The sequence below is a fragment of the Vavraia culicis genome (genome assembly GCF_000192795.1).
Source record: "Vavraia culicis subsp. floridensis unplaced genomic scaffold supercont1.14, whole genome shotgun sequence".
Classification (NCBI taxonomy): domain Eukaryota; kingdom Fungi; phylum Microsporidia; family Pleistophoridae; genus Vavraia; species Vavraia culicis.
In genome coordinates, this window is record NW_007360617.1 from 37,543 (window position 1) to 56,415 (window position 18,873).

General features: G+C 44.8%; 6 protein-coding genes across 6 annotated transcripts; 3 read left to right on the forward strand and 3 right to left on the reverse strand.

Moving 5' to 3' along the window:
- Nucleotides 1-409: 409 nt before the first annotated feature.
- VCUG_01012 (uncharacterized protein) lies at nt 410-1,862 on the forward strand (the record flags this gene model as incomplete). The annotated part of the gene is made up of 1 exon (XM_008075841.1): nt 410-1,862. The coding sequence occupies one exon, from the start codon at nt 410-412 to the stop codon at nt 1,832-1,834; it is 1,425 nt and encodes a 474-aa protein (XP_008074032.1). The 3' UTR covers nt 1,835-1,862.
- A 1,742-nt stretch (nt 1,863-3,604) lies between these two features.
- Nucleotides 3,605-4,933, reverse strand: VCUG_01013 (uncharacterized protein; the record flags this gene model as incomplete). Its single annotated transcript, XM_008075842.1, has 1 exon — nt 3,605-4,933. One exon carries the CDS (start codon nt 4,931-4,933, stop codon nt 3,605-3,607), a length of 1,329 nt encoding a protein of 442 aa, XP_008074033.1.
- A 2,163-nt stretch (nt 4,934-7,096) lies between these two features.
- On the reverse strand, nt 7,097-8,920 carry VCUG_01014 (uncharacterized protein; the record flags this gene model as incomplete). Its single annotated transcript, XM_008075843.1, has 1 exon — nt 7,097-8,920. One exon carries the CDS (start codon nt 8,918-8,920, stop codon nt 7,097-7,099), a length of 1,824 nt encoding a protein of 607 aa, XP_008074034.1.
- Nucleotides 8,921-11,414: 2,494 nt separating this feature from the next.
- Nucleotides 11,415-11,755, forward strand: VCUG_01015 (uncharacterized protein; the record flags this gene model as incomplete). Its single annotated transcript, XM_008075844.1, has 1 exon — nt 11,415-11,755. A coding segment is annotated over one exon (316 nt), but the record flags the coding sequence as incomplete, so codon positions are not given.
- A 786-nt stretch (nt 11,756-12,541) lies between these two features.
- VCUG_01016 (uncharacterized protein) lies at nt 12,542-15,635 on the reverse strand (the record flags this gene model as incomplete). Its single annotated transcript, XM_008075845.1, has 1 exon — nt 12,542-15,635. One exon carries the CDS (start codon nt 15,633-15,635, stop codon nt 12,807-12,809), a length of 2,829 nt encoding a protein of 942 aa, XP_008074036.1. The 3' UTR covers nt 12,542-12,806.
- A 1,302-nt stretch (nt 15,636-16,937) lies between these two features.
- VCUG_01017 (uncharacterized protein) lies at nt 16,938-18,719 on the forward strand (the record flags this gene model as incomplete). The annotated part of the gene is made up of 1 exon (XM_008075846.1): nt 16,938-18,719. One exon carries the CDS (start codon nt 16,938-16,940, stop codon nt 18,159-18,161), a length of 1,224 nt encoding a protein of 407 aa, XP_008074037.1. The 3' UTR covers nt 18,162-18,719.
- Nucleotides 18,720-18,873: the final 154 nt, after the last annotated feature.

Consider the following 18,873-nt stretch of genomic DNA (forward strand, 5'->3'; position numbering starts at 1 on the left):
TAAATAGGGGCAGTTCGACAAAAATGGGTGTGAGGTGGTGTAGCGAAGAACATTTCAATCGAGGTGCGCTCCTCGGACCGGTGCTACTGAGGATTTCGCGCGATTCATTTTTTTGGATACCCCCAGTTTGCAGGAATGCCGTAATAATCCCATGGATTATGGCAGCCTCTGTCTCAGATACCAAGGTGCGCCAGCAGTTGAGAGTATTCCATGATCCGTATCATGTGCTATCTTGCAGCTGCGCGGACATACACTCTTCACGCATATTCCCTGTACCTCTTCCTTTTGCAAAGCATTTTTCTCTGTCTTACATGCAATAACATCCCAAACAAGCACGTTTTTTATCCACCGGGCCGATCATGGCCACGGCTCAGTTCTTCACGAGAAGAATTTTTGCACCCTCAGTAAAATGGAACAAATCGGCAAAAACACCGAAATAACGCAATCTGGCCAGGCAATCCGCATAAACCTGTCGGCGTTCACCGGCCTAAACGCTCTGTTCTCATGCTCGCTCGGACCGGCAAGCACCACCAAAATGCTCATAAACTCAGCGGGCATAAAGGTGCTGCGCGACGGGCGCAGTCTTCTCGATTCCGTGATGTTCACGCATCCGGTGACCACCATAATCAACAAGGCAGCTGTGCAGAGCCATGATCTGCTCGGTGACGGTGTGTGCACGTTTGTTGTGTTTGGCTCGCTCGTCTTTCAGAATGCGTTTGGACTGGTCACGTCCGGCCAGAACGTGCTGAAGGTCAATGAGGCGATTCTCAGGGACCTGAACCTTTTGATGGAGATGATAAATGGGGAGAAGGTTGCGCTGACAGACGGCGATCTGAAGAAGATGCTGTTTTACGTGTTGAACACGAAGATGGACGAGGATATGGCACAGCATTTCACGGATGTTGTGCTTAAGGCGTACAGGCCGAATCTGCAGATGGTGGAGACCATGAAAATGGATGGTGATGCGTCTGAGAGCACGGTCATAGACGGACTGGTGCTTGATCATGGCGGCAGGCATCCGATGATGCCCAAGGAGGTGGAGAAGGCGTGTATTCTGATCAGCAACATTTCGCTCGAGTACGAAAAGCCGGAGATAAATACCAATCTGTACTTCAAGAGCGCGGCCGAGCGTGAGAAATTCGTGGCAGGTGAGCGAGAAATTCTGAACAAGAAGATTGACCGGATATTGGAGCTCAAGAAGAGCGTGGAGGGCATGGGCAAAAAACTCGTGCTCATGACCGAGCGGGGAATAGATCTGCCATCGCTTGACAGGCTGAAGGGCATGCTTTGCCTGCGAAGAGTGAAGCGGAGGAATTTGGAGCGGCTGCTGAGGCTGTGCGGTGGCAGGCTCGTAACGGCCACCGATGACGTGCGCATGGAGTGCCTTGGTTATACGGGCAGCATAACGGTCAAGGAGGAGAAGGACAAGGCGTACACGTTCGTGACGAAAGCACCGTACACGGGGTGTTCGACCGTGCTGATCTACGGCAGCAACAGCTACGAGATGGACAGAGTGCAGGTTGCGCTGAAGAGCGCGCTTAAGATCGTTGAGCTCACGAAAAATGCACCGTTCTATGTCAGAGGCGGGCCCACGAATTTCAAGCGCTGGTCAGAGCAGCTCAGTGCCGCGAACCAGGGCAGAACAGCAGTGTCTGAGGCGCTGTACCAGCTTTACAAAACAATTCGGGCAGATGACGGAAACGTGGTGGACTGCTTTGTTGGTCTGAGCCGAACACTTTTTAATGCTGGAATGGTCAGCAGCACGCTGTTGATGGTGGACGAAATTATAAAAGCGGGAAAGAGCGTTAAGGAAGAGAAGAATGAGCAGTCATAGGTTGAATTAAATGCTTGTTAGGTTATGATCTGGCATGGGCACGCACGGTTTACCTCCGTGTTTCGTTGTGCACCTTCAGTCCCACTTTTTACAAAAAACTGTTCTGTGTACGCATCCCTGCGCCGTTCATCTCACACGGAACGATGATCAGCGCCAAAACCGCCAGCAGCATTTTTTGCCAAATTACGTTTATTCATCTTCTCATACCACACACCAAACAAAGTGCTCTTCAAAAAGAAATTATTTGACCACAAATTTACCTCACCATGGGCCTTACCGATCATCACAGTGCCCCTTTCACTATCCTTCAGCTGCGCTCCTCGACCGATGTCAGGTGCGGCACGGAGCAGCTATTGGTCAATTTTTTGTTAATTTATTCATTTGAATGCCCAGGACACACCACAAGATCAGATAGCATCAACGTTTTTATCCCGTCCAACAAATAAGCAGAGATGGGCCGCTCATATTCAAGTCCCACACGAGCGGCCCACTTTTGATGATTTCTTTGCCGGTGATAAAAAGTTCTGGGCGGGAACGTCAGCCGAATTGCACAAAGACCAAATTTTACGTCATGAAACACAAAATAACAAATTCAAACCGATTAATTGCTACAAGACTTCACCTATGCTGCAGTTGCCGTGTAACCCTGAGCTAGCCGTTACGTTCATGTCGGTGCACACGTCTCTAATATTACGGTTTTGTTAGCTGCCACGGATCCTCTGGCGTATCGCCCAATGCAACAAAACACTGTTCGTCCAATTCTTGCCAAAAACGCAGTCGCTCGCATACGGCCAATTTTAGCACGAAATGCTCGCAGCCGGGAAGAATTCGCTGAAAACCTCTCAACCAACCACACGTGCAACAGGCAAATGCATGTGTGCACCCTTACCTGTCATCTCAACCGTCCTATCATCTCTCAAAATCGTTTGCCCATCATGGCATACAAACGAGGATTCAGACCATCCTATCGAACGCTATTCCTCCTCTTACTGCTTGCGCTCTTCATATCGATGTTCAGCGTGTACTTTATGCACCATATTCAAAGAAATACGCTTGTTAGGGTGCTGGTAGGGCGCGAGATGGAGCAGAAGAGGCAGCAGAGGTGCAATCGTACCGCGATGAGCAAGTCTGTCCACGTACCGTAGACAGCAGCCATGTACAAAATGCGGTGTATTGCTGTATAAAAGTAAAAGAGTACTTTTTAGTGGTTCTGTTATGCTCAGTGTGCCTGTGGCGGTTCGCAGAGTGTTCTACGGCATGGGCATGTGCAGGCTGAGAGATGAGCGTGTTGTAGTGCTTTAAGTTTTGTGATCACTCGTTCTGCCATTATCCATGAACTGCACGAATTCTCTCATGAACTGCTCGAGGATGTGCCTGGTGAAGGGCTTTGCCATTATCCATGAACTGCTCGAGGATGCGCCTGGTGAAGGGCTTTGCCATTATCCATGAACTGCTCGAGGATGCGCTTGGTGAAGGGCTTTGCCATTATCCATGAACTGCTCGAGGATGCGCCTGGTGAAGTGTTTTGCCATTATCCATGAACTGCTCGAATTCTCTCATGAACTGCTCGAGGATGCGCCTGGTGAAGGGCTTTGCCATTATCCATGAACTGCACGAATTCTCTCTGGTCCATTTGTTGTGCCTGACCGCGTTACCGCATTAAATGGGAACAAAAGCAAGGCGTGTCGTAGAACGAGCGCGCTCACTGCATTAAATACAAAATGTGGTATAAAAAGGTTTTGGTACTTCTATTTACTTCAGACTCCTGCTCTACGCGATAGCCCCTTCGCGTTCGAACATCGATCTTTCACTCGAATCCCTTTCTCTCTTCAAACGGCAGTGAGATGAACTTCTATCATCGCTTCTATCATCAAATCTTTCTTCACTTCTTTCCTCACATCTATCTTTACATCTTTCATCGCTCCTTTCCTCTTTTTCTTTACAAATTTTCACATCAAATCCCTTTCTCTGGCACGGATCACAAAACGATGCTTCCCCCATGCACCGCTCATGTGGTTTGCACCGTATGCAATGTTCAAGCTTTCGGATCAACGGACATTTTCTTCTCTTTCTGTGCCTCTTGTACGGATACACGTACGAATTCTTACACAAGCTGGGATGGTTGTTCTCCTCAAAGGGATTGACAACGTAGTAGTAGTTGAAATTGTAGTTGTACCGTATCAGCGGGTACAATGGCTTTCTGTGGTGCTCCTTTGGATAGCAATGGCGTTGCCATTGCTTGGGCAGAACTGATCCACAGGGACTAGAGGCTGAGATGTTCACCGGTAGACATTTGGGCATTGGTGATGGCCACAGTTGATTGGTTGAATGACTCCGCGACCGGGGCCGTTGGTTGTAAAAACCATTGTTGGTGTCACTCGATGGTTCCGAATAGCGACTGTGCTCATCTACATCTGAGTATTCTGCGTGTGTATTTCTGTCTGGTGACATTCTGTCATCATAGGAAGGATTGCTCATGTTGAATAGGCACCGGTTCACATTTGGATAGCCTGGCAGGGAATGCGGCTGAGGCCTGTGACAGGGAGATGCAATTTCTATGGTTGGTGGGCGGTAGGTTGGCTGTAAGGTCGTCAATTGGGAGTGGGGCTGCTGGGGCTTGAGACACGTGGAAGAGATCTCTATGGTTGGTGGGCGGTAGGTTGGCTGTAAGGTCGTCAATTGGGAGTGGGGCTGCTGAGGCTTGAGACACGCGGACGAGATCTCTATGGTTGGTGGGCGGTAGGTTGGCTGTAAGGGTTGTGCACAGGGGACTGGCACTGGTGTTCCGACAGGTTGTTGATATCCAAATACACAGAAGGCGGCATTGGCGTTGTTTGTTTGGGGGTTGTAGGGTGCCAATGCGCCATTCGATCTGAGAACAAGGTCGCTGTAAACACCGTTCCATCCGTTTACAGCGGCTGCCTCAACTCCTGACCGTCTTAGAACATCAAGTAAGTGCGGTAGGTTCTGCGTTGTGGCCATAACACTTGGGCATCCTAGCTCACGGCATATTTGGCTGGGGGGTTGGTTGGGTCTTCCGCCGATGAGACATATTCTTGCGCAAGCGATAGCAGCAAGGCAAATGAAAGTGTGCAGCATATGGTGCGTTTTCGCTACGTATTTATACCTTTTTTGTGATAAATTCTAGATCAATTGCTTGTACATTTACGGTTAATGTATCATTTAAAAGGTGCTTAAAACGGGCAAAAATAGGCTTGCTTGCTTAACGGCAACAATTCCTGGTGATGGTGCGTAGGACCGTGTTCACGGTAAGAATTAGAACTGCTTTTTCTAAGCAGCAAGTGCTCTTCGTTCCAAAAATATGCACCAATTGTGCCATAAAACTGATCCGATAATTAATTTATAGCACATATCTGTTGTTCGATCGTTTATTAAATCACTATTTGCTCGTTGCAGCTCCTCAAATTACACGGTAAAGCGGTGCAATCAGATCGTGGAGAGGGCGGGTAGCACGCAGGTTTGCCCTGTCTGGTGCTTTTACACTGCGTGTGATTGATTGGCAGGAAAACGAACAAAAAATAGGGCGCGTCTTAAAAAGGAGTATTTGGGCCCAACAGCGCTTTTCACACACGGTTACAGCACGTTAACTCCAAATTTTGTTCACGGCCAGCAAAGAACGTTAATTAAATTAATTGTGATTTGATCATGAATTGCGATCATATCGATTTTATAGGTCAACGGTTCGTTAATACATCAAAAAATGGCTAGGAAAGTTTTGGATGTGAGCGCATTCGTACAAATCGTAGGAACACGTCTTGCACCGCTGCCTCGAACCACAAGGTCGATTGGTGAGATCAGGAAATGGTTGATGTGCGGTTTGTTCGTTGTGCATCGCGTGCAAACAAATTAGTACGTGAACAGAAGAACGTATAACGCTAAATGTAGCGTATCGAAGCGGTAGCGCGTGTTTGTGAGAGGAATTGGCCATTATACCCGGTATTAACATCTGAGAGAACGAATCTTTTAATAAGTCTTTGAGCCGCTGACAGCGGCAGTGAACGTGTTCGTATCGTAATCGTGGAGCAAGTACGTTCAAATTAGGTATTGGGGCGGTTGTTCCCGCTATGAGTCTCTTAGGGCAGTTTGTTGCGGTGCAATGGTTGCAGACCAATCCTTTGCCAATTTAATTCATAGAACAGTGAAAATAGCAATTTACTCGTTCATACACCCAAAGGATTTGCGCTGTTACGGATTAGAAAATGAGATGCACCTCTTTGATACGAGAACGCTGTGACATAGAGAATTTGTTCAGAGAATACCACCGCTACTGAGCTATAAATGTGCAAAATATGCCGAGTAGCAGAAACTGTAAATTAAAGTGCGCACTTTACGTGTTTTAATGGCAGAAATGCTGATGGCACAGGGTTAAAGAGTGCAATTTATCTATGGTAGCTGGTAATTTGCACAGCTGGTTCGGAATTGAAGAGCTTGTTCCGTAATTTACTACTCCATCTTCTTGCACGGATAGTTTGGTACAAATAATAAAGGAAATTAAAAGTACTTCCTATTTTTGTACACAGGCAGTAAAAATGAGTACACCGTATGATCGTGTTTAAATTTAGTGTAAACACCTGAATAAATAGCGAAAACAGCAATTTTAAGTTTTTGTGCCATTTAAATTTACAGATGATCCGCTGCTCATGGGCATGTCCCACAATGCTGAGGTATTATTGCCCAATATGGCAAACAAAGTAGAACACACGGTATATGAGCAATGTATGTACCATGTACAGCAATGAACGCATATAATAGCATTTAACACCATTTAATAGCATTTAACACCATTTAATAACATTTAACACCATTTAATAACGTTTAACACCATTTAATAACGTTTAACACCATTTAATAACGCTATATGTTGTGAAACCGTTCATACACAGCAGAATATCTGCACTCGTCAAAATGCTCCGCTTTCTTCGCCAATCGGTGCTTTAACTTTGTATCACTGCCAAGTATTTGAAGTAATCGATCATAATTAACAGTTTGTGATCATTCAACTGCTCTGACAGCTCAAACACTCTCGATTGGCAGGTCTCGTGCACAGACAAAGCAGTGAAACGATCGCACACTAACAGCAATGTTGGTTGGTGAACAGTCCGTTCATACCACACGGTTCATCTCCAACTTACCAATTTGTGAATGGATAGGCAGCGGACAGAGAGATGTGTCCTTTGAACAAGGTTCATGTATTCTGGCAACTGATAAAACGGGTATGACAAGTCCATGTTTATTCTTTGGTTAGAACGTTGTGTCATAAGCGAGTTCGTACGATTGGATTGAACCGAACATAGGTGAATCAGCGGAGCATCTTCTAAGATTTGCTAGGAAGGTCTTAATCAATTCCTTGTTCGCCGATGCGTAAAACGATAAATGTGCTAAGTAATTCGGATTGGCAGCAATATCAACATTCCCTGTGGCACTTGGCCCGGCAGTGGTGTCCAACTCATGTGGCACAGATGATGCTGGTCGGCAACACGACTCACCACTCAGGTGCTGACAACCACTTTGTTCCACGGGTGGTGCTGTGTTCTGCTCGTTCTCGCTTGATTTCGTACATGTGACTGCCGAATCATCCTGTTCTACGCTTTTAGTCGGTTCATTGCTGGGAGCTATTTGGTTTGTTCCAATGCATGAGGATGTCTCTGACACTTGAGTGACATCGAACCGAACATGAGTGTTTTGTACGACCGTAGCATATTTTTCGTGACCATTTGGCAATGATCCTGCTGTATTCTGCATTTTACCGTTTATAGGACGTACGAAAGTGCTCGAGTCCATTTTTAAAGCCTGTTTACCTGTGTATGGTGCAAATTGAGGAAACTCCCTGACCCTAGAAACCCGTTCTTTATCATTTTTGTGGCCTGAGTCGGCATTTCTATTCTCCGAAGTTGTGGTGTTGCTGAGCGTTTGCCGATAATTTTCCTGAGAAACGCTGTTCTTTCTTTCACATTTCTTTGAAAGAGTGCCAAAAGGAGAAAACGAGCAATCAGAAGCCGCAAATACACCAGAATTGCCCCGTCTTTGTGGCACGATATACTTCTCAACACTTTTGTTACGATCAGTGTCCAATGCATTTTGCCGAAAGAATTGTTCTGGATTGTTCAACCAGCTCGGCTCCAACTTCTGTGCTGGACGTGTTACGTCGATCGGTACTGAACACTGATCTGTAGAAGCGTGTGATTCATCATTTATTATCGTTTCTGAGTCTGCTAACACTGAAGTATTGCGTTCATCCTCTGATTTTGCTGCTGTTTCGTAGACTGCACCATCTGAACGGGCATGCGGCATAGGTGCTTCCTCCTTTGTAACAAGTTCTGGACATTCTTCGTTTGGTTTTGCTTGTTTCAGCTGCTCTGGCCGAATAAGTCTCCGTTGCTTCAGGTGTCCGAGCTGCCATCCCATGTGATCGTGCTTTGTTTCTGCCGAACTGAGTTGTTGCTGTGAGCGTTGTGCCGTTGTTTCTGAATCGGATACGGCCATGCCGTCTCTTTCCGGTGCTTGGGCTAAACACCGCTTAGTTCCCTCCGATTGTTCTAATGACGGCTTCGTTCGTTCATATACGCGATTTAATTCCGAGGTACGATCAACTCTTTTTTGTGGCGATAAATCAGTTGCAGGTATGCTGTGCGTTTCGTCCACGGCATTCTTTGCCGATTTGTAATGGGATGGACATTTTCCATCAGTCCGCAGCTCTACCACTTTGACAATTTCGGCACCTCCGCTTTTCGTTCGCCTGCTCGACATGGCTGCCCCAATCATTCGAATTGTGTTTGCCTTGAACTTCAGATCAAGCCCTGGTATATCACCAGAATATTTTAGCACAGCCTTGGACAACAAATCAGACAATTTATTAAAACAGCACAAATAGGCCGCCATCGTTTTTCTCAAAGATCTGTTCTGTATCATATTGATGATTTGATGGTTAATTCTGATACTCTCAGTAAATTTGCCGTTACTTACTTCGAATTCAACATCTTTACTCTGCAACAGTTTCTCTAGCGATGGTCTTGTGAACCAAAGAATGAACCACAATACGAATTTGAACATGCCATTGCGGTGCATATCACATCAATAAATACTTTTCAATTTACTGCATTGGTAAAAATGCGGAATTAAGTGAAAGCACAGTGGGCAAGCGGGACTTGGCTGTAAAAAGAGTATTTTAGTACGAGCTCAAGTATTTGTGCACAGAAATTAGCTATTGCACACAAATTTGTGGTATACGGTGATGAATACATGAGTGAGTAGTTCGGAGCGGAATGTGGAGTGATACATGTTTTGCCGCTTTTTTGTTCTTTGAACAATAAAATGTCTTTATCGCCGAATCGGACGAATAACGATAAAAAGAGTTAATTATCAGTTTAGGAGTGCTTATTGAATATTTTATAAATAAAAAAGGTGAAAAGCAATTTGAGCGTACCGTGTGCATAACGAAGAGAAGTATATTTTTGTAAAACGCAATACGAGGGACATACCTGCACATTACGTGTGTCTTGCGCTCATCTACCGTAATAAGTACCAAGGAGCAGCCGGGTAAATCTACGCAAAGTATGGCAAGTACCTCCTATGGTAGAGCTAAAAGAAGAGTGCCGTGCTCAAACATCGTTTGATACTTCTATAAACGATGTGGAATTAAGAACAAATGGCGTAATCGCTGCTTAAAGAGATGCTCGCCAGTGTTAGCACAAAGACGTAGTATTATCTGCAAATATTCTACCGCTCGATTGCTTTACACAATTCATAGCGAAGTATTTTGATGGAAATAATGGTTAAAGTGTTGGAACGGTAATATTCGTAGAATATGACAACGCAGTCACAGTTAAATATGCTACGTGTTGGTTTGTAAAGAATTATCGGTTGACCTGTGGTTAAGATGGCACTTCATCTCATCAAGCCTTCACGACCAGCCGATTACTACAATTGAGTGAACGTGTAAGAACGTGCAAATGAACCAAAAATTGTGCAACTTGGTATTTATCAGCGTATCATTGCGATAAATGTGGCGTGCAACAGTATAAGAAGCTGTTTGCACCGATATTAGCACAAAACATCGTTTTAAACGGAATAAGCAGGTTCGGGCTATGATTACACCGGATTGTGCCTTTTCAGACAAGGAAATCCCTGTAATATCATATTAACCAACGTGCCACCGGTATGAAGCGTGTGCTGAGAAACACCCGGTGGTATTTTTAAAAACGTACCGAGCTCGTTTATCCTTTCTTAATGCCTGGACCGGTACCAAACTTGGAGGGCTTCTGGCCATTGGTTTGTTCACCTGCCATATTTCACATACAAAACGAATTTTCTAGCACGTTGAACTCAGTGCCATGACAGTTCTTGTCTCAAACAATTAAAGTCAGAATTATTTTACCTGAGAACTCAGCCGATCAAAACAGAAAGACTACAACGGTTTTTGCATTTCACACGGTTGCTTCACCATTTACTAAAAATGAAAGAAACGAAATCGTGATGCTTTCTTCAGGCCTTTTATTCTGCTATATCTATGGCATAGTGTTCTATCGACAATTACAACACATTTTGGTTGCCATGATGCTCTTTACAGCATCGATCTTGGTAACCGATTACAAATGTACAACTCGGATGTTAACAGCAATTGGCAGCAAGCTTAGAGTGCCGTTACATCATTGAACTGCTTAATACTGGTATTACATCATTAATTACACCACCTTGTATCACACAGCGAAGTACTCAATTGTTTGATATCACATCGTACGCAGCGAACCATTAATTGTAAACGAACACAGCGATCCGATCATACACCGTTCCATTCGGAGATTGCAAACCGTAGCGTATTGCCTGAGAGATAAACAAATGTACTTTTAGTGAAAGCACATCGCTGCAAAGACTGTGCGTCCAGAAGCAAAAAACAGCAAATAAATACGATTAAATTTTATCCTTGCCGAGCACCTATTTGCTTTTCTAACGTGTACTGCGAGCCTAAGCAGGATAGTAAGTTATTGATTTGTCATTGTGACAGAGCTTATCCACACTTGGAAATTTGCACCTGGCTGCAGAAATGCTCTACTCAACTCTGAAAACTAATTTTTATGTTCTGAACCGGATAAATAACCAGAGAAAGATTCGATGAGAAATAAACGGCCCTAATGAGTGCCATATATGAAGTACTTACAGACATTAACACTAGTCTTGATGAATATGTCATTACCACAAGTCTTCGCTGGTATCTGTGACTTCCTGTTCCGTGAAACGGGTTTGGTGCTGCCCAGCAAATTGTTTGGACAAAAGAATGAACATAGTCCGCGCACCAAAGCTAATAAAAACAGAAGAGTCAGTTTAAATATGCAGCTATGAATTAAAGCTCTTGTATAGTTAATTCAAAGGGACCATACGCCTGTGATTGCTCTGTTAACCATCAGAACCACGCAAGTGTTGACCTAGCGCTTTGTTGTAAGGTAGGGTGTTATTGTTAATCATCAAATTTTTGTTCAACACACCTGCCGCGCAGTTTAACCCGCGATTCTTCGCGTACAGAACAAAATTTAAAAAAAATTTATGACCCCCGTACAAAATGGTAAGTGCACGATTTTCTAATTGAGAAAAAACGCCGAAACAACGGACGCTCAAAGAAGAACAGAGGACATCCTGGTAACGTAAGATGCGACAACTGCGCACGAATGGTCCCAAAAGACAAAGGCATAGTGAAATACCAGGTTAAGAATCTTATCGATGCGGCTGCTGCAGATGATATCAGGGTAGCAAGCATTTACGAGACGTACGAGGTGCCAAAGACCTATGTTAAACTGCAATATTGTGTGAGCTGTGCTGTTCATAGCAGGCTTGTCAGGGTTAGAAGCCATTGGGAGAGGAAGATCAGGGGGAAGGTTAATTAAATTTTTACTCGGATACAGGGTGCTGACAAAGTTGTCTGAGGTGTTTATTTGGTGATCCTGTTGTAATTGGCATGGATTACTCAGCTGGTGTGTTAAGACGGCCTTTTTGTGAACCTCAATTTCATTCTGATCGGAGCTGCTCTATTTTTCTAATTCTACCAAAGTCGTTTTGCCATGAGCACCAAAGGTGTCCAGCCGGGTACATCAGTAAACGCAGGATTATGTTTACTGCGCACAGAAACGGCATGATTTCGAATCTTGCATGGCAGATCTGCTATTCTACCCTTTTATCTTTATGAGATGGTACGGTCAGTCAGCCATAACTATGGGAACAATCAAACAAGCTTGGTTCTATCCCTATCCGGTATCATCATGGCACGAAAATAAGGGCAAGTAAAGACTGATTGGTGGAAAATACGTTATTACACCCCTCAGCAAATCCGCTCATTTTTATTTTGCGTGTAATAAAGAATCATACACCTAATACTTCGTCTTTTCTCAGGGGCACTCAGCTATTCTCTACCAACAATGCAGAAATAGCACAGTTTTAGCAAAAACTGATTTTTTATCCTTACCGAGTAAAACAAGTGGTGTGAACGGAAGCGAAGCAAAATGTTGGCTTAGAAGAAAGAATGCATTATCGTGGCTCTCCATTAACAGAACAGTTAATGACCTTGAGCCGTAGAAGTAACCACAACATGGGAATGCGATCAAGCCCTTACAACACCAAGGTTACATCTGGTGCCTGACATGATTGAAGGCTCATAACAGTTCTCAGAAGAATGCATACGTAGGAGCAACAGGCCGTTTTATCACTCAATCATTTATTTATATCCTCACATAGCAACGATATCCGAGAAAACTGCTTTTTTGGTTTGCTGGGACTGACCACGGCTGCTCTTTGTTTGATGAAGAGACCCGTGCAGCAACCTAGCACAGCAAAAAGGTATGCTGCAGCCGTAGAACGACCTCAGCACATAAGTCGTGATAGACTCTGTGCAAAGCATCATTACCAAATAATCACAGGCATCTTCCTCAGAGTAACAGTTGTTTCAATCGCTGTAAGCATCGCCATTTTACGCTTGGCTGCATCCATTAAAAAAATTAAATTTGTTCAGGTCGATGTCATAGCCTTGACCATTATAAGCGCACACCACGGTCTTGGCACACGTAAGATGAACATAGTTTGAAAAAAAGATCAGAAGCTCTTCAAGTTCCTTGTGCTTGTCCATCTCACCAGGTAGTAAACCAGAAGGACACCAATCGGAGAAATTCAAAATAAGTTCAACTAGACAAACCTTCGACAGGCTCTTTCCATTACTTCCATATTTTGATCTGCTCAAAGTGAGTGATAGCGACTCGAGCTGCATTGGTAAATTCTCTAGCAGCACCTCGATATTACCGATAGAACAACCGTTGATATGCAGGACTCTCAGCATAGGATGTCCTTTCAATTTCATACAGGCTCTCGCGCTTATGTTCATACTTTGATGTCCGCCATAACATCCGGTTCTACAGACCGCAGTTAAAGAGCTAATCTTTACGGGTAGACTCTCCAAAATAAAATTGAGATCACGCGAGTAGAACGAAATGTGCAGCTCACTCAGATTTAGAAAGCAACTCAGTGTTTCACAGCCAAACACAGCAACTCCGAAGCCTGTCACCTCTAACGATCTCAAGGTTCTTTGTACGGAAGTATTCTCCATAAAATGTCTAAAGAGCACATTTTGCCCATCATCTGAGACTCTCTTCCCCATATTATCGGGTGATTGAGTTACTTCGTGCTGGTCATTGCCGATTTCCATCCCATCTAAAGTTTCTTCTTGTTCTCCCAAGGGCGCTTCATCTGCACCAAGATTGGAATGATGCTCAGCATAATCCGGATCAGAGCAATGTATTACCAGCTCCTCAAGGCGTACCCCGAGCCGTAAGATTCTTTCTATCAGTTTCTCGTGTATACTGTGGTATGAGAGGCTCAAGTGCCTAAGCATCGATAGATCCTCCTCAAAATCAAGAATAAAATTGTCCTGGTCATTTAAAACGATGCTCAACCTTTCGAGAGACCTTGCTCCTGCCAGAACGAATTTGCCCGTACATGATTGCAAGCTCAATCGGCACGGATAATTTTGGCATTCAATGAACAGACAGTGGGTGCCTGTCCTAACATCCACAAGCTCTGTACAAGTAATTTGCAGATTCATTTCCGTGTCACAATCGAGTTCTAGTCCATCAATCACCACCAATGCCGATCCCTCTCCTTCATCAACGCTGTAATCGAAGCCAACATCCTGCGCAAAGGGTAACTCGGCAAGGTTCATAAATCCTAAAAAGTTAATTCGGCCTGTGCAGCCGTGAATCGATAAGCTGGTGAAGCCGCTGTTCAGTGTAAGCACTTCCTCTTCGTTTACTGTAACACAGTCCAAAACGATATCCGTAACATTGTGCTCAAGCTCAACACCATCTGCTATAGCACTGGTGATGCTTAATTTCACTTTGCTGTTCGCTTCATCGACCTCGTAAGAAAAACTGCCACCGAGTGATTGATCCAGGCAAACCGTGCCGCAGCATCCGTTTCCGCAGGGACTGATAGAACCGTTAACATCCACAAATTCTGCTAATTTCAGCTGCGTGTTCAGAACGATACACTGTCCGTCACATATTCTCGTGTTTTTGAGTCTCAGAACGCGCATGTTGGGCTCAAAGGAGAGGTTGTGGCTGATCATTGCGTTAGAAATGGTCAGCACGGTTAAATTGTTTGACAGATAGCATGTGCAGCCTTGCGATATGCTGGATGTAAACGATACTTCTACTTCGGGCAGAGTTGATGGGATAGCGCTGTAACAGCGCTCTCTGGGATGAAAATACCGCACAGAGAGCTTGTTGGTTAAACCTGTTAAGCAGTTGAATTGAGGCATAAAATCGATTGTGCCAAGGTTCAGGACAATTCTGACCACATTTCTGAGTTTTAGAAATTTTGAGTCTGCCACACCCGCCAGTCTTTGTTGCAGCACCGCTTTTGAATCTGCTTCACCGTCACAGCACTGTGATTGTTCCAAAAAATTAATTTGCACCTCCAATCGCGACACGTCCTCATCGTAATTAAATTTCTCAGCTAGCAGTCTGTCATTGGCAGCTAAGAATGCGCTGCTCATGAACAGAAAATTGATAAAAACACCGACCTGCAACTCATGCAGCAGCAGCCGCATTGATAGTGCCTTCTTGTTGTCATGATGTCCTGAGAAAGCGGTTTCGCTAAAAAATTCGCTGCTTGCTAGGTGAAAGCTTATGCCTGAGCGTATTACCGTTCCTAAGTGCAAAAGAGCCTGTGATAACGTGCAAGCCTGAGCACCACTCCCTCCGCATCTGTTCCTCTCTGCGTCGTATGCCAGTAACCGTTGGTACGAACTCGGGTTGCTCTGGAAATGGCTGCAGATCACAAATGCGATAACCTCGGGCTCATCCCAGCAGAATAGCAGGCACATCAAAGTATGGTACACTTCAATATCGGTTAGATCCACATCTAAATTTGCATGTGTCAGTTTTTGCAGCTTGGAGTACAGGGCACGTGTTACCGGCAGTTCTATCACTCTGTAATTTGCACGTCGGTCCATCCGCGCTATTTCCAAACTAACGCTCTCAGCATGTTTGTCCTCTCCGCTGCAACACACGGCACCTGTTCGCCTGTCACAGGCATGAAAAACGCCAAGTTCATCTCTCACGGCATCGTAATCGTATACACTCACCAAATGGTGCGCTGCTCCCGAATTCATAGCAATTGCTTCTAACCTGGTCTCCTTCAAATCTCTACATATCAAATGGTTACTTTCCTGCAACTCGCCAGAGCTACAAAACTTCAAAATGTATCCCATGATTATGTTCAATTCTTTTCTTGCACCAGCAAGCATGAGCTAAGAGTGCTTCCTCTTTTTTATACTTTTTGATTTACCATTTTAGTACCTTGTAGCTGAAATTGCGGCGTACCCGTGTCTCTGGTCAAGCATTGAGCACACGCGAAACACCCGCTGTGATGTGCTGCTGTATCTGTTCATGGGCATTTCAAGAGTTCATAAGACTGCTTTGTGGTGACATTGAAGAGCGAGCTATGCTGCGTACTTCTAGCCGGTAGTTTCTAAATTACCATGAAATATACCTCAATATACCCGAATGGCACGCTGCAACATAAAAATCGAGGAGCGTACAAATTCTGTTGATAAAATATTTTAAAATATTTGCAGCACTAACTGCGCTATTTCTGCTTGTGCAACAGAACAAAGTTAAATTACCTATTAAATAATATTTTACTTTTTTAATATGCTATACACATTTTTACCTATTTTGCTCTTTTCGCTGTGTGTAAAGAATTTTATTCTGCTGGTAATGTTCATCAATTGTGTTATGAGGAGCAGTTGAACGCATACGTTTCATTATTTGGTGAGTTGGACCTGCACGTGAATTGAAAGTAGTTCGGTACAGCATGTTATGTGGGCATGCTGGCAAGAGCTAAGAGATGAGAATGTGCACCGCACGCATTGATTTGCAAACGTGGAGATAACCGAGAAATTGCACTTTATGTTCGGACGGTCCCTGTTTTAGAAGAGCTATGATTTACCATATGCGTTCTGCAAAGCATTTCAGCACTTACGACTCGGAATAGTGGTGCAAGTGGAATATGCAGCTACCGCTGGTGACCGAACGGTGAATTGTGATCCGTTGCAGCACCCTTTTGCGATAAGCGTGCGTGTTCGTTTGGCATTGTGCCACAAAACTTGTTTTACCACAAAGAAGAAAATACCAGGCAGTCAAACATGCTCATCCTATTATAAACCACAGAAAAACGTTTTTTATTTCGGACTATCCGTTCTAACCGCTTCGCCAAATAAATCGGTGAACTGCCACACCGTAAATTACGTTGTGCTATGAATACCTGCCAAATTTTGTTGTGCATCATCTTGTTGTGGAACGTATTTCGATGTTTGCTCATGTCTTACGGATAAATCATGGGAACGGTTCAAGGGCGTGCATACGGTAATTCTGCGCATACCAACGGCGCGAACAACCAAACAGCTCAGCAACCCATGCCTTACACACACTAAATGCTATCGTAGTATGTTCTGTCCTCTGCGAACACCACATGCTCAGGTAAAACCGCGTGTAGAGCGTCTTTAAATCAGACAAGGGAACAAAAAGTAAATTAGGACGGGCTGGAGATGGCACAGCATAATTCGGGGGAACGAAGCGGAAATACACTTCGTGATCATGAAATACCAACGAAACAGGAGAACAGGGCACAAAACACCACTGAGGTGCTCTCGGAACACAAACAACTCTTTAATGGTGCCGAATCAGGACAAAACAAAAAACTGCGATTTGTTCTGCCCATGCAAGTGAAGGTGCCTGCTCTACACGAACTGCGCCTAGAAACAGGAAAGACGCCCGCCACGCTGCGGGTAGTAACCGGCAGCCTAGACATTCTCGGTCAGGAGCTTCTGACCGATCATCCGTACACATTTACAGGCACTCTCTTCTTCACAACATTTCGTGGGTGCGTGGTCGAACTAAACGATGACATAGCGCTGCAATACACGAGCATGTCAAACATAGAACGTGTATTTGACCTGGCATCAGCGCTTAGCGGCACGTACTACGTGGTGGGCCACGGCAGATGTACATTCATCCAAACACTGTGCAATCTTTGTGTGCGGATGGGCAAGAAGGTCCTGGTAAGCGAAATTGACCCTGCACAGGGCTTTCTTGTGTTTCCCGGTGTGATGGGCACCATGTTGGTTGAAAACCTGGTGTGCTACGATGATGACGTGCAGAACGAAAAGCTGTGCTACTTCTACGGTGACACGGAAATCAAAAACCGCGAATACTACGACATGCTGTGCAGCAAGGTGTTGGGGCACACGAAGGAGAACGACCTGCATTTGATAATCTTTCCGAACGAGTGTGTGGTGCAGGAAGAGGAGAGGAACGACAATTTCGTAGTGGTGGGCGATGAACGAATGTTCCACACCATAAAACCACGGAACAAAGAATTTGTGCCGTGCTATGGCTACGTAAAGAAAGCCAAAACGAATGCGCTCATATACAACTACTTCCATGGGAAGACGGGCAAGTACACGCCGTTCATACTGTCGGACAAGCTCAAGATCCTGTCGGTTGGTGAAAAGTTTGTGCCTCCTACGAGTGCGCTGCCGCTAGGAGCCCAGAGAAAAATGAACACGTGCGTTGCCACACCTGCAGGTGCTGAGCAGGACAGCATTGTTGCCATATCGTACGCAAAGAACGAGGAAGAGGCGGGTGTTCGCCCCGTGGCCGGATTTGTTCTGATTAGGAGCGTTCAGCCGCTCACGTTTCTCTGTGCACAGGCAACCGTGTCCAAAGACATGTTATATGTGCAGGGCAACATCAAGTACTCCGAATTTTAAACATTTTACATTAAATTCTCGTTTGTCTGCTGCCATGACCCCAAACAATAACTCAATTGTGTTTTAGGGCCGCTTACCGCGGTCTTAAATGTTTTTAAACCACGGTTTGTTGCATTTGAACAAGCACGCTTCCACCGAAGACACGTTTGCTTGTTCTACACACCTTTCTGATCCGCTAGGAGCAAATACCGGTAAACGCGATAAAGGAAAAGAAAACAAAAATTCGAGTGTGATGCTGAAAAGGCGTTAAACCACGAATTGAGTAATAAATGGAACTTATCATAAACACGGAGAATAAGCTGCCTAAAGTTGATGGCACCAGCAATGCTGACTGCGCGTTTATCATCCTGATGTTCGTGCAGTTCAACAAAGACGTGGTGATGTGAAACTGCTGTTTGCCCCTCCATGACAGGCAGAGGGTTGGCTTAAAGTGCAGTAATTTCTACGTTAAGTTTTTTGGTGCTGGTGAGAGCGGAGGATTTGCTTTTATTGGTGAGGCTTTCGTTAATTAACATGGACACGGTGGATGTTGTTCCCGACAGTGATAATTAAAACGGCCTGTCAAAGCATTTTACGCTGATAGTACCGCGCTTGAGGTGTAAACACCATAACTCGTGCGTACATTGGCACGCTATTACTTCTCTTCCCATTCCTTCACAAACCGGGAATACTCCGTTTAGTGATCCTGTGGTTTTCGAAATTTTGATGCACA